At 36.6% G+C, this 14,447-nt stretch overlaps 2 protein-coding genes across 7 annotated transcripts; one reads left to right on the top strand and one right to left on the bottom strand.

Annotated features, from left to right (window-relative positions):
* Window positions 1-2,056: 2,056 nt before the first annotated feature.
* LOC121248534 lies at window positions 2,057-3,140 on the bottom strand. Its single transcript, XM_041147018.1, has 3 exons — window positions 2,930-3,140; window positions 2,661-2,831; window positions 2,057-2,403 (listed from the first exon to the last, which is right to left on the bottom strand). Exons 1-3 carry the CDS (start codon window positions 3,138-3,140, stop codon window positions 2,057-2,059), a joined length of 729 nt encoding a protein of 242 aa, XP_041002952.1.
* A 4,636-nt stretch (window positions 3,141-7,776) lies between these two features.
* Window positions 7,777-14,025, top strand: LOC121248212 (E3 ubiquitin-protein ligase At3g02290-like). Of its 6 annotated transcripts, none has more exons than XR_005937409.1 (6): window positions 7,777-8,056; window positions 8,844-9,227; window positions 10,080-10,506; window positions 11,503-11,612; window positions 11,938-12,034; window positions 13,511-14,025. XR_005937409.1 is itself a non-coding variant. In XM_041146605.1 (6 exons), exons 3-6 carry the CDS (start codon window positions 9,108-9,110, stop codon window positions 13,479-13,481), a joined length of 708 nt encoding a protein of 235 aa, XP_041002539.1. In that variant the 5' UTR covers window positions 7,777-8,056; window positions 8,464-8,527; window positions 8,844-9,107; the 3' UTR covers window positions 13,482-13,557. The 6 variants fall into 6 exon arrangements, 5 of the variants coding, with proteins under 5 accessions (XP_041002539.1, XP_041002538.1, XP_041002543.1 ...); XM_041146605.1 differs by lacking the exon at window positions 11,938-12,034 and adding an exon at window positions 8,464-8,527 and having other exon boundaries at window positions 13,431-13,557; XM_041146608.1 differs by lacking the exon at window positions 11,938-12,034 and adding an exon at window positions 8,464-8,527 and having other exon boundaries at window positions 7,779-8,056.
* Window positions 14,026-14,447: the final 422 nt, after the last annotated feature.

Consider the following 14,447-nt stretch of genomic DNA (forward strand, 5'->3'; position numbering starts at 1 on the left):
TTAAAATAATTTATTAATAATAATAAAATTTCTAAATTAAAATTTATGAATAATAATAAATAATAATGAGCTAATGGCAATTGCCAATGGTGAAAGGGTACCTCAGGAAATAAACTATAGGAATTTATTTATTATAAAAATAAACTATAGGATTTGATATTTTTTACAACGTGTATAATAATTTATTCACTATTTCATACCACATTGAGTGATTAAAATATTATTTTTTTATTTTTAAAAAATCATCTACATTTTATTCTAAATGAATATAATCTATCCCTAGTTAAATCAAATGGATCATATCCTGCCGAATTTTAAATTTATAAATATATTTGTAGTTTTTTTTTTAAAAGAAAAATATCAAATCTTATTCATCTTAAATGAGTACAGCTTGGATACAAGGAGGAATTCCCTCCATTACAATGCTCTCCTAAGAGAGTTTAAGTGCATCCTTAGCTAATAAATGAGCCACCTTATTGAGATTCCTTGAGACATGCTTAACGGACCATTGTTGCATCAGACAAAGCTTGTTTCTAATGTCCTGAATGATCATACCTACTGAAGTCTATTTCCCTGATTCACTATTGATCTCATCAACTACTATCTTGGCATCTCCTTCAAGTATAATCCTTGACAAATGCAGCCGTTGACATAAAGTTACTGCCTTAAGAGCACCTACTGCTTCAGCTATCGTTGGATCTGGAAAAATAGCTCTTTGAGATCTGAGGGTAGCAACCACCTGACCATGCCAATCTCTAATGATCACCCCAACTCCTATTCTGCAGTTTACACGATCTACTGAGACATCCCAGTTGGCCTTAAACACCTGTGGAGGAGGAACAGACCACTGAGAATCTTGGTAAACTGTCACCCTTTCTGCAACTTGCTTCTGGTTGGCTACTTGGAAATCACTAACTTTTTGCAAAGCAATTTGAACAATTAAGTTTGGATCTGTGAATCTGCCTTTAAACACAAAACTATTCCTTCTTTTCTATATCTGATAACTGGTTTATGCAAAAACTGCCATATTAGAGACACTCAATATTAAAAATAAGTCCCTTACCAAAACCTTGAATTGGATTTCCTCAACTTTGATTTTTTGCAAACTCTTCAAACTAGCCGCCCACACATCTTGAGCAGAACTGCATGACCAAAGAGCATGAGTCACAGATTCCAGTTCAAGTTGACAGATGGGACACATAGCATTCTCACTAATTCTCCTCTTAACCAGGTTTTGGTTTGTTGGTAAAGAGTCATGGTAAGCTCTCCACAATAACATGCATGTTGCATTTGGCACCATTAACTTCCATATGTCTTTCCAAACTTCACCCTTCTTCACATTATAAGATGATTGTCCCTTTTGATCTGCTGCCATATCCCCTGCTAAGTGATATGCACTTCGAACTGTGAATCTGCGATCAGAAGTGCATCTCCATATAAGCTTATCTTGAACATCACTCACACTGATTGGGATCCTACAAATTAAGTTCACTTCCTTTTCTACAAACAACTCTCTCAAAATATCCATGTCCCATACTCCTGCTTGCTTATCAATGAGATCGGAAACTCTTCTACCAGCAGCAGACTCAAGATGAGGAGATTGAACCATGTAAGTAGATGGACGAGGAAGCCACTTGTCTGACCATATGTTAACTAATTTCCCATTGCCAACTCTCCAGAAAAGACCCTCTTGCAGGACTAGTCTCGCCTCCATAAAACTCCTCCACAAAAAGGAGGCATTACTTCCAACCTTAGCATGTAAAAAATCTAATCTATAAAAGTATTTGGCCTTAAGGACTCGAGCAGCTAGTGATGATGGCTGTTGGATAATTCTCCAACCTTGTTTAGCAAAATGGGCTAGATTAAACTCCTCAAAGTCTCTATACCCCAAACCTCCTTCCCCTTTTGGTCTTCCCATCTGCTTCCATGAAATCCATTGAGTTTTAGTCCTCCTTTCATCTCTACTCCCCCACCAAAATCTTTTCATGAGCTTATTGATAGCAGTTAAAATTACCTTAGGAAGTTTGAAAATACTCATACAATAGGTTGGAATAGCCTAAACAATGGACTTCAGCATCACCTCATTGCCAGCCTTTGAGAGAAAATTGACCTTCCAATTGTTCATTTTATTTCTAATAGACTCCAAAATGGGTCTGAAGGCTGCCACTTTGTGTCTGCCCACATATGAAGGGAGTCCTAGATATTTCTCATAAGATCTTGCCTCCCTCAGCCTTACTCCTGAAAGAATAGCATCTTTAGCCGTTTGAGATGTGTTTTTACTAAAGTAAATAGCTGTTTTCTCCAGATTCAACCTCTGACCTGAGGCATGTTCATAACAACTCAAAAGGCTATACAATCTGCTCCACTCCAATGCATTTGCTTTGCAAAAAAGCAAACTATCGTCTGCAAAAAAAAAAAAAAATGGTTAATAGATAATAAACCACGAGTAAAAGGAAACCTATAAATGAGTCCCTTCTCCTCAGCTTTGTCCAGCAACTTGCCAAGCACCTATGAGCAAAGAATGAAAAGATAAGGGGATAAAGGATCCCCTTGTCTTAGCCCTCTTGAAGGATGAAAACACTGCTGTGGAATTCGATTAATCAGTAGAGAGTAGCTCACTGATTCTACACACTTCATAATCAGACCAAACTATTCCTCACCAAAGCCCATTTTCTTTAAAACATCAGCCAAAAAATTCCATTCAATCCTATCGTATGCATTGCTCATATCCAATTTGAGAGCCATATACCCTTCCTTTTTACCCCTCATCCTATGTTGCATAGAATGCATGGCTTCATAAGCAACAATGATATTATCTGAGATTAGACGACCTGGGACAAAAGCACTCTGTGAGTGAGAAATCAGAGAAGGAAGAAACTGTTTAGCCTGTTAGCCAAGACTTTGGAAACAATTTTATAGAGAACATTACATAAGCTTATAGGTCTGAACTTAATGACAAATCTTGGTTTATTCTTCTTTGGAATCAGAGCTATGAAAGTTTCATTAATGCCACTCAAACCCCTTCTAGAGAATAAGAAATCTTTAACTGCCAGGAATACCTCAGACCCCACAACAGACCAATTGTCTTGATAGAACCCTGCTGAGAAACCATCAGGGCCTGGTGAACTCAAAGGGTCCATCTCAAAAATAGTCTGCTTCACTTCTTCAAAACTGCACTCCTTCTCAAGCTACCTATTCATCTCAAGTGTAACTAATGGTTTAATGTCACCCAAAGCTACATCAATGTCACGAGGATTGGATGTCTTAAACAAAGACTGGTAATATTCTTGGAACAATTGGCTTATTTCCTTTTGATTTCTAGCTTTCTCACTACCTTCATTCTCACTTTCCTTTATCTCATTCGACTGTCTCCTTTGTGTGGCACACCTATGAAAGTATTTTGAATTTTTGTCTCATTCTTTTAACCATAACTGCTTAGATCTTTGTCTCCATTTAGTTTCCTCTTCCTCCATCAAAGTATCCACTTCAGCCTGCAGGTTATTAATAGCAACATTAAATTCATCCTTGTTAATCCTTTGGAGCTCTTGTAACATACATCTCTTAGCATTTAGGATTCTCTTCTTCTCCCCTCCATTTATTTTAGACCAGGCAGTCAGCTTGGACCTGCAACTTGATAAAACTTCCTTTAAACTGAGCAAAGAGTTATCCAATCTCTTATTAACCCTCCATACCTTTTGAATAATATCTTTGCATTCTTGATGCTTTGACCAACTAGCCTTATAACGAAATACTTTGTCTGATCTTCTGCTAAAACCATCATCAGTCTCACAGGAAATAAGAAGAGGAGAATGGTCTGATTGTAAAACTAGAAGCACTCTCACCCTTGTGTGATGAAATAACAGATGCCAAGAATAATTACCAAAAGCACGATCCAATCGCTCTTTAATAAAACCAGCCCCTTCCCTTTTGTTGCTCTAAGTAAATTGAGAACCTTCATACCCTAAATCACACAGATCACAAGTATCAAGAGCCTCTATAAATTTTTCCATTTGAGAGAAAGGTCTATTTGCTGCCCCATACTGCTTATCATTAGTAAGCAACTCATTAAAATCCCCACAGCATAACCAAGCTGCTCCACCCTTAGGTTTTAACCTTCTAAGTAGTTGTCAACTTTCCTTTCTTTTATCCACCACTGGATTACTATAAAAACCTGTCACCATTGCCTTCTGTTTACCATCACCCAAACTAATTAACAAAGAAATATGGTTTTGGGAAAAAGAGAGTAAATCTGCTTGTAACTCAGCTTTCCATAACATGGCCAATCCACCACTTTTCCTTATGCTATCAATCACGAAACTGCCTTCAAAACCCAACCTGTTTCTAATACCCTCCACCTTTTTCTCTCCTACACTTCGTTTCTGAGAGAAAAATAATCTTTGGGCCATTTTCCTTCACTAAAAGGTGAAGCTCACGAACTGTCCGAGGGTTCCCAAGCCCTCAGCAGTTCCAACTTAGTAGATTCATGGGGATTGGCAAGGCTGCTCAAAAGCCGCTGCCATTAATAAATTGTCACTCTCCTCATCTCTTAAAATCAGTTTAGCACTTTTTTCTCCACCTCCCTCCTTAACTACCAGAGCCTTCCTCTTAGCAGATTGATCAAACATTTCTAGATCCTTATCTATCTCAAACACCTGATTGCTAAAAGTAGCTCCACAAGCACGTGCTCTCCTCTTCCAACTGGTTGCTTTACAAGACCCTTCTTTCCAAATTTAGACATAGTATCTTCCATGGCTAACAGGGGTGAATGGTCAGATGGTGCCTCATGCTGAGCTGTCACCTCACCTCCCTCATTAATGTTATTGTTTCCTCGATGGCCTTGGTTAGCATCAATAGTTTCCTTATGAGCAGATGCTGCCATGTCATGTAATCTAGCTGCCTCTTTACAAAGGTCAACTTTCCTTGAACTGAAAGGGTATATGTTATTACCAAAATTAGAGCTAGAAATTTGATCAACTCCCCCATTAGTGGGATGTAATAGAGGATCTTCCTGGTTCTCAGCCATCTTCCCCTCATTTCCATCTTGACCACCATCAATCTTAGACTCGCCTGAATACTCCCTCTGGCCACTCTCCGATGACCCTCCTCCACCCTGCTCCTTTCCTTCATGGGTTCTGCTCTGGCCTGTGCTTTTACTACTAGCCCTCATCCATACACCATATCGTTGACTAAAACTAGCCACTGCATGCTGCCCCATCTCCACCTTTTCACATCTGCCACCACCATGTTGGATTGTACCACAGTGATAACAGAAGTTGGGCATCCTTTCATATTTAAACTGTATCCAGTACTTTGAACTATCTAGAGATATGAATCTCCCTCTAGCAAGAGGTCTGGTGATGTCCAACAAGACTTTCACACGTAAGAATTTTCCCCAACAGGTGACACTCCCATCTGTATCCACCAACAAAACTTTGCCCAAAGAACTACCCAGTTTCTCTCCCATACTCGCAGACATGCCAGCAAAAGGCATGTCATGACACTGAATCCAAAAAGGTTCAAATCGAAATTGCATTTCCTTTATATACTTCACCCCTTCATAATCTTGTATGCACAACAAACTTTTATCAAAGGACCACGGACGTCCATTCAATACTTTTGCTTTGTCGGCTCTCCTTTTAAATTCCACCAGGAACTTGTTTCTACCCACCTCTTTGAAGGCTGCTTGATCCTCTACATGCCACACTTTATTCAACGTATTCATGAGGGCCCCTCTATTGGTCTCTTTATCAGCTATCAAACAAATTAAAATACATAGTTTACTCTTCAATGAAGACAATGAAACTTCTTCCTCACTAACCTCTATCTCCTGTAGTTCTTCTTCTGTCAACTTCAGTCATTCACACAGTGATGACAAATCACCATCCATCCTCCCAATCTCCATAGACAAGAGTCCAAGAGCAAGAAGTCTCTAAGTTTCCAAAGGAAAACTTAGAGAGAAAACCTTACTTCCACGAGGTGAAAGAAGGAAAAAAAAATTTATGTGGTTTAGTTATCATAAATTTATTTATAGGACTAACGATATACGTATAATTATTTTCATAATTTTCTATACAATTATGTTTTAAATTGAGAGTATTGTTATAAAATAATATTACTTATTATTTTTGTAAAATGATATTATTTTTATAAATTATTTTATAAAAACATCTTCGATCTAAAAATTAGATTACGTAAAAACAGGTTGAAGGGTGCATTATATAACCTAATTCTGCTACGGGTAGTCATTCTCGCACACCTTTCGAGCACCCATTGCTGACTTTGAGGGTAATTTCATCAATTTGAGTTGCTTTAAGGATTCCAGACTCTAGGGGCATTCGTCTTTCCTGCTCAGCACGAACCCAGAAGGCTGATACACAATACCCAGCCCCCTCTCGTCTTCGCCATTGGCATGGTTCCTCACTTGCACGTCTCTGCCACTATTATGTCTAGGCACGACTCTCTCGCCACCGGCACGTTTGGGTATCTCGGATTCGAGTTTCATAGTCATCAAAACGAGGCAAACAGATGATAATTCCTCAAAAGATGAAATAATTTTGTTTTTTAAGATACTGGTTTTAAAATATGAAAAAAGGTAATATAATGTATACTAGTATATGGTGGATGTTGAACGCATGACTTATCCCTCCCCTACATTCTTATGGGTTGAGAAAATTCCATTTGAGAATTCTGTGACTCTCTTTATCATTTCATCATACATCTTGTGTGCATTTTATTTACCCATCGCAACAACACCCATCCATTTCCATATTATTTCCTTGTTACAATACAAGAGGGAGGAGAGCAGATTTATAACCATCACCATCGGTCGTGGGATGGAGTGGATTTAGTGAGAACTTCTTTCTAGCGTCTCCATTCATGAATGAATTGAGGGTGAGGGAGGAACTACAAGCTTCAACTTTGATGAGGGGGGATTTCAGAAAGAAGGCTTCAACGCCGTTTCAAGAAGTCTTCCATTTCGTCTTTCAGTTTTCACCAATTTGCACCGTTTCATTTAATATCCTTATATATCATCAGGAGTGCGCAAGGAGTGCACCAACTTGATTACCTTTAGATTTTTCCCATATAACCATCCTTCATAATAGAATAACAGTACCATTATACGATCAAACAATGCTTTTTTCTTTGTTCACACCGTTTGACAAAAGGAGTTTCTAAGGATGTGTGTGGATGTTGAAGTGAGTTGAGTTGAGTTGAGTTGTGATGATAAAATATTATTAGCATATTATTTTTTAATATTATTATTATTTTAAAATTTTAAAAAGTTGAATTATTTATTATATTTTGTATTGAAATTTGAAAAAATTGTAATGATGAGTTGAGATGAGTTGAAGTGAGTTTGGTAACCAAACGAAGCCTAAGTTTCTATGTTTTAGATTTCATTCTTTATTTTAAAAGCTTATATATATTTAATTAATACCACATAATTTACAATATGATATATAATATCACCCCTTTTCGAGCTTAAACTATGAACAATTCAGAATAATTTATTTATTTATTTGGTGTTGACTATCCAACCAAAATGACTTTCACAAAATAATCCCACAATTCCTATAAAGGGACGACCATGCCACTCTATCAAGACGAGCCAACATAAACATAATGCAAAGTGTCATGTCTCTTTCCTGAGTTTATGACACGAATAATGTTCAAAGTTTTAAATAATTGCAATATGCATAATATAATTAATAAAATAACTTTATGTTTATCATCTTTTTTTAATAATAGGCACTTTATCAGTTTTATTTAATTCACTAAAGTTGGATTATATTACTCCACCCACCGGCACAGAGAGAGCCAGAGAGAGAGAGACCGCAGCTAGCTTTTGATTCTCACAGGTTTTCTTGCTGAAAAATCCAATCACGCTCACAAAAACGCACGGAACCCGTATTTACGATGATTTCCGGAGTATCTCATCCAGTTCAATTCACCAAATTTCGTAGTTAAGGGCTTCTCCGTCTCTGTTTTCCCTCAAAGACAAGTAAAACGTAATAAAGAAAACATCTTTCTTCTCTTTTCAGGCAGCTTCCTAGAGGTACTTCTCTTACTTTTCTCTCATCGATTCCTTTCTATATTAACCGTGACTTGTTGTTTTCGTTTATTTGGTTGTAAGTGTGATTTGAACCTTCTGATTGCTAATATGTGATGATCTCCAATGGGATTCTCTTGTTTCGTTAAATTTTGCGTGTTTTTATAGGTCGATCATTCTCTTCAGATAGGATTTATCCTGGGTTTTCAATGCTATTTGTTTTTATTTTTATTTTTTCCTTTTTTCACAAGTCTGTATCTTTTTAGAGAATGCATGTGTTTGGCTTATTTATTTGTCATCTGATTGTGCAATAAACATGATAATCGGCTTTGTTTTTTGAGTGAATTTTCCTGTTGGCTGATGTTCTACTGTTTCTTGCAACTAAAGGAAATAATTTTCGGCTGAATTTGAAGGGACGCATGACAAAATTGTAAAATTTGAGACGGCGTAAATTGTTACTTTTTGGTAACTTCTCTGGTAATTACATCTCTCTATTTCATATTTTCCCCCTTTTGATTTACATATTTCACATCGATTGTTGGTTTGTCGCAGCTGCTACTGAGCACCAAAATATTATTATGTCATAAATGTACATCTATCTCAATGAAACAGAATATGATGGCAATAGTTGGGTTATTCCAGGAACTGGGGGAGCTCTGATTGCATCATTAGTGATTGCCGTCTGGGTTCTCTAAATTGTATTATTTTGGTTATCAATCTAGTTCAAGGACAGCCTTCTCAGCTCCTTATTACATTCATAATTGTTTAACGCAATTATTTTCTTTTTCTACAGGGTAGGAAATTAGCCATAAGTTACCCAGCAAAACCACAAAGGCATTTGTGATTTTTAAATAGAAGAGGAAGGGTAATGGTTTGCAGAGGCTTAGTACTTCTGCAAGCCGAGCTTCCTTTCTCGCTCTTCATATATCGAAGTACAATTACTGCTGTAAAAGCCTCTTGTTCGTGATGCTTGTGCATATGACAATTGGTATCTGTTGATGAGATTGGGGAGTTTCTGTGGAGTTTTTAAGTGAGAGAAAGAATTGCAGCTGGCATAATGGGTGCTGTCTGTTGCTGTTTGAATTCTGAGAGTTTTGAAGATTATGTAAATCCAAATAGTTCTGTATATAGGAACTGTATGTGTCTCAGTTGCTTTATTCAGAACCTTTTAAATGTGGTATGTATATAAGGCTCCTATTTCTTTTCTTTTTCTTTCTTTCTTCTTTCTTTTTTTTTTGCTCGAATTCCATTTTTTGCCTAAGTTATATCTATTTGAGTTAGAAATTTTACATTCAAAACCTAGAGTTCTAGTTCTGTTGCACAATTCAGATTTTCCCCCTATGGCTTTATACTCCTGTATTGGTATTTTAGTATGTTCTCACATTCTCTACCTCAAGACTGTATGTGCAATCATGTGTCAGCAGTCCATATTTTTAACAATCAACAATCCAGCATCGTATATATCAATGGGGTCACCCACATGGGGAAATTTTTTGCTTTTATTGCACTAGTCTTGGTGCTTGTATGCTTTAAAGTATGGAGCCAATTCATCATATGAAGAATGAGAGACAAAGGGAGAGGAGTGTTGCAGATAGCAGATGAGGCCTTTGCACTATTAAAAAGCAATGCTAGTGATTCAGTGTGGACACATTAATTTTGTAGCTTACAAAATTAATTTTGTGAACCGCAAGTGCTAGGGAAAATTTTTATTGTTTTATCCCCCAACCCTTGTCATTTTGCATCCAGAACTGATGCCATGCTTGCTTGTTTGTTTGATGTATCCTATTTAAAGTTTGTTGAAAGACATGATGACCTGTTAAAATGTACTTCTTAATTCTCATTTTAGGAATTCCTCACCTGCATTTTTCAATCTGATTTTGTAGGTCAAGCTTATTTTAGTACCATTCCATTGTGAAGTACATATTAGTCCTTAATCACTCGCAAAGATTTTAATGTTAATCATGAGAATAGTCCCTCGTGTAAGCATGTATTTTTCTTTTAACATTTTGGATCTTCTTGTTTTCCGTAGTACACCTCACTATTCAGAAGAGGGGAAGTGCATTCCCTCCCTTCGTCTATTCAGGGGACAGCATCTATGACTTCTGCAGCATCACTGGACAACACTCTATCTGACATGTATCGCTCTCCTCCAAGGCCCTTGCCTTACGATGCAGACCCCAGATATTTCCGCTTGCAGCGGGATGGACTAGTTTCAAGACGTGAAAAGGGCTCGAGTCATTCACATGAGGAGACAGAACCTCTAAGAAGTGATGTCGATGTAGATGCAGTATCTTTAAATTCGGGAGACAAATGGAATGAATCTCCCTGTGAAGATGGATCTAAAGAATATCGTTCTAGGTCCTCACTTAAGCTCTCACAGGCAAAAACTATGACTGGAGTTGGGAACATTTATACATCATCAGAAGATGAGGATGTCTGTCCTACTTGTCTTGAAGGTAAAATTGTTTTCTTACTTTATTTTGGTTTCTTTTTTCATTGTAGGAAACCGATAATTCTTTTGATAAGTATTGTGGGAAACCGAAACTTGTGGTACCATTCTTGTTAATTTTTAATATATTGGATGGCAATTGATGCAGAAGCATGTTAACATGTGCTAAGGCTTGATTGGGCAGTAGTGAGTGTTTTTATTTATTTTGTAACTCCTTTCAGAACCAATGTTTCATGGGGTTCACCAAGAATTAAACTGATGTCATTTCAAGTTTGTTTTATGATTTGCTGGGAGCTTGAGCATTTCATTCTTCACTCATCCGCACTTTTCTAATTTTAAATATTTGATGCATTTGTATTAAGAAAGAATAAAAAATGCTGAAAACTGCATCTCTGTAGTCAAGAATGCCAGAGAGAGTGTTGACTAATTACAGTTAAAAAAAACCTTCAAAAAAATATTACCCTAATTTTTTAATAAGTATATGGATTACCCGATTAGAATTGATAATACTTTTGAAAACCTAAATACTAAGATGTTAAAATGTTTTCTGTCATTGCTATAATAAAAATAAAGTTCTAACCATTAAATGTTTTGGTTCCATGTTGTCCCAAGCCACATATTACATATATAATGGCAAAAGCAGCACTTTCTGTCAAGCTGGAAACTGAGATATGCCGGAATGGTTCCATGCAGTTTACTTCTCTGTCCATATTTCTTTGCTTTTTAGTTAACTGGGCTTGAAGGTTGGAGGCAAGGATTTGTTGATTACAAAGCTGTATCGACCAAGTGGGCTATTTTAGCAAGGGCAGATGGCATATAAGCTAATCTGGAAATCCTGAGCAGCATTTTGTGTTTTTGTGTTTGTTATAATAAATAGTTTAATTAATTAAAAAAGAACAAAAGAAAAAAATCAGTAGGTTAATTATCTTTGAAACTGTACTCTTATGAAGTACATATTTTGAGGCGTAAAATCTCATGGTTTTAAACTTACATTGCCATGCAGAATATACTCAAGAGAACCCCAAGATACTGACAAAGTGCTGTCATCATTTTCACCTTGGTTGCATTTATGAGTGGATGGAGAGAAGTGAAAGCTGTCCAGTTTGTGGCAAGGTATAACTTTTCTTGTATGTATATTGTTCATATCATTCATACATATGTACATGTTATGCATACAACTGTCCTAATGGATACAAATGCCCTTTTTTTCATAAAATTGTTTCTTTGTTGTATATTTTGCCTCAACAACAGGAAATGGATAATTGCTCCTAGTCTACATCATATGGAAAGAAGTGCAGATTTGTCTGGATCCTGTCACACCAGTTTCTTTTCTTTGTTAGCATAGATGGTAGATTGTTAATTGACCAGACCCATGTCACTTGGTAGATTTCTGTTTAGATAATTAGATCTATCTTATTAATTACATGGGCTTTTTTAGATGGACAAATACTGCTGCATATATGAAACTTTTGGCTGCTGATTTCATCCCATCACTTCAAGGCAAAAAGTTATAAATACGTTCACCTATCAAAAAGGTATATATACGAATAAAAAATCAAAACTAGCCCCCTTGGAATTGTTTTCAAGTTGCAATAGCTACAAAGGTTGTTATATGATTGAAATGTAAAAATCAGTCTCTTGAAACTGTTTTCATATTAAAATACATGCAGTAACACTTGTCTATGCAAAACCCCCATGTATCTAAAATATGAATCCAAAGAATTTTGGGAAAAATAAATCTTGCATCTTTAAACTACTAGAGATTTTACACTTCACACTCCAAACTACCGAAACTGACATATTGCACCTTTAAACTACCAAAAAGATGCAATTTGCATCCCCTATTAAGATCCAACTGTTAAGATTGTGCTACTTTTCATTTTTTGACAGTTGGAGGATGCAATGTGTCAGTTTGGTAGTTTGGGGTGCCGACGGTAAAACGTCTGATAGTTGGAGAGTGCAAAGTGTGTCTTTTTCTTGTTAAGGTTGATTTTCTTCTAAAAAAGCTTGTCATGAATTTTCAACATGTGTTTGTAGTGGCCGAACATTGTGTGCGCCTTGGTGGGTGCATATGTAAAGGATGAAAACTTGCCATTTGACTGCTTAAATGTTTATTTTTTCCCATTCTTATACACCACTGCTTCACTCTCCAACCAATTTTCATAGGGGGAGGAAGTGCCATTTAAACCAAATGCATGGTGCTTACCATGGGTTCCGTTTCTTCTTGTTTTTATCTTTAAATCCTATTGGATGACTAAAATCTCTTTCTTGTATATATTTGAAAAGTAGTGGTATGCAAACAGTTGTTTTTTAATAAGTAGTATGCAAACAATTGTTTGAGTGATCCTTTTAATGTGCTTGTTCACATAGTTGAGTTGGTGACTTGTTTCTTTACAACATCAAATAGTGGCCCCAAAATGCCAAGTATCATCATAGATCCAAAATCTAAGTGACAGCAAATCCTACCATTATTTGAACAAGGATCCTTGAGATAGAATATTGCTTATCAGTTCATTAGATGGATGGATCTTTTGTAGGTTGTTTGGATAAACTAATTTATGTGGGAAAAAAGAGTGAGAAAACAACCAGAACACCTGGAAACCAGAGTAAATGCTGGAAGAACCCCTAGCACATTGAGGTGTATCACATTGCATGTGAATTTGAGGCATAGTCAGTTTGTTGAGCTGATGATCAGACTTGTATGGTAGTAGTAACTTATGTGGTTAGCAACTGGTCCGTGAAGCAAAGAAGTTAAGGCATCATGCTCATGGGACTTTCTTACTTTTGACTCTTGGAGGTTCATGCATACTAATGTGAATCCAAGTAAAATGGTGGTAGGTAGTTGCATCAGTTGTTCGTCATGCTTTACTAGTTTTGAATTGTAGATGGACTGGTAGACTGAAGTTTTTTTTTTTTTCTTTTTCAATGAAGAATGAAAATGAGACGAAATTATGTAGTTGCCTGAATCTCTGCTCAATCTGACTTGGAATTCATTGGGTTTGCTTCTTTAGGTGATGGTATTCGATGAAACAACTAATCTTGATTGAAAGGTTTGCGTTGTGGAGGAAGCAAGCATCACAAGATTGTGCATACCACAGATTAAAGAGTTTGTCATCCATAGTAAATATAAAAAATTGTTCTCTTATCCATTGTTGTGAATACATTCCGTCTCAGATGTGCGTTGTTCACTACCCCTGGGTAACTTTGCAGTAAATTTCCATTTTCGTTGATTTGGGAGAAAAGATAGATAAAGAAATAAGATTCATTCAAACAAACGTTGAGCTACATGAAAGGCAATGAATGCTGAAGACAAAGAGGCCAAGACGAGTTTCCTCAAAGTGGATGGACCGAGGAGAAACATCTGTACTGACTCCGGTCCGGAGTATATAGTTTTTGCTTACATTTTTACTTTTTGGCATTAAGGTGTTGTTGGTTCTCATTAAGCTTGAATATTGATTTGGCTTTAAATACTAAAGAAACATGCAACAGGGGAAGGTAAATTACACGGCTTAATTTCTGTTGCTAATTTTAGTCGCAACCACTGAAGTGATATGCGTATATGCTTTCTTTCTGCGTGTACAGCTTCTGTTTGTGACCGAGTCCGACGTGATTAGATCAGTGGCCTTTTGCATCGGTCTGCATATTACTATTTTTTCATCATTGCTGCCTTCTCGTAAATTCATAAACTTTCGAGCCGAAGGTAGAAATCAAAATGCATTTCCCAATACTCACTAATATACATACTGCAAGCTCGACAGAAACCTTGTTTCTGACCCACGAGGGTAGAAGAACAAACAACATGTTGAGTATTTTGGAAATGCTATTTATCATCGTTGTAATTATCATTCTTTTTACAATCTTTTCATCATTCATAATATTAAATGGTTGGAAAGTTTGTAAGCAGTATTTTTTCTAGTTTCGAACTAGGAAAAAAAATGTTATTTTCCA

Source organism: Juglans microcarpa x Juglans regia, chromosome 2D (genome assembly GCF_004785595.1).
Source record: "Juglans microcarpa x Juglans regia isolate MS1-56 chromosome 2D, Jm3101_v1.0, whole genome shotgun sequence".
NCBI classification, from domain to species: Eukaryota; Viridiplantae; Streptophyta; class Magnoliopsida; order Fagales; family Juglandaceae; genus Juglans; species Juglans microcarpa x Juglans regia.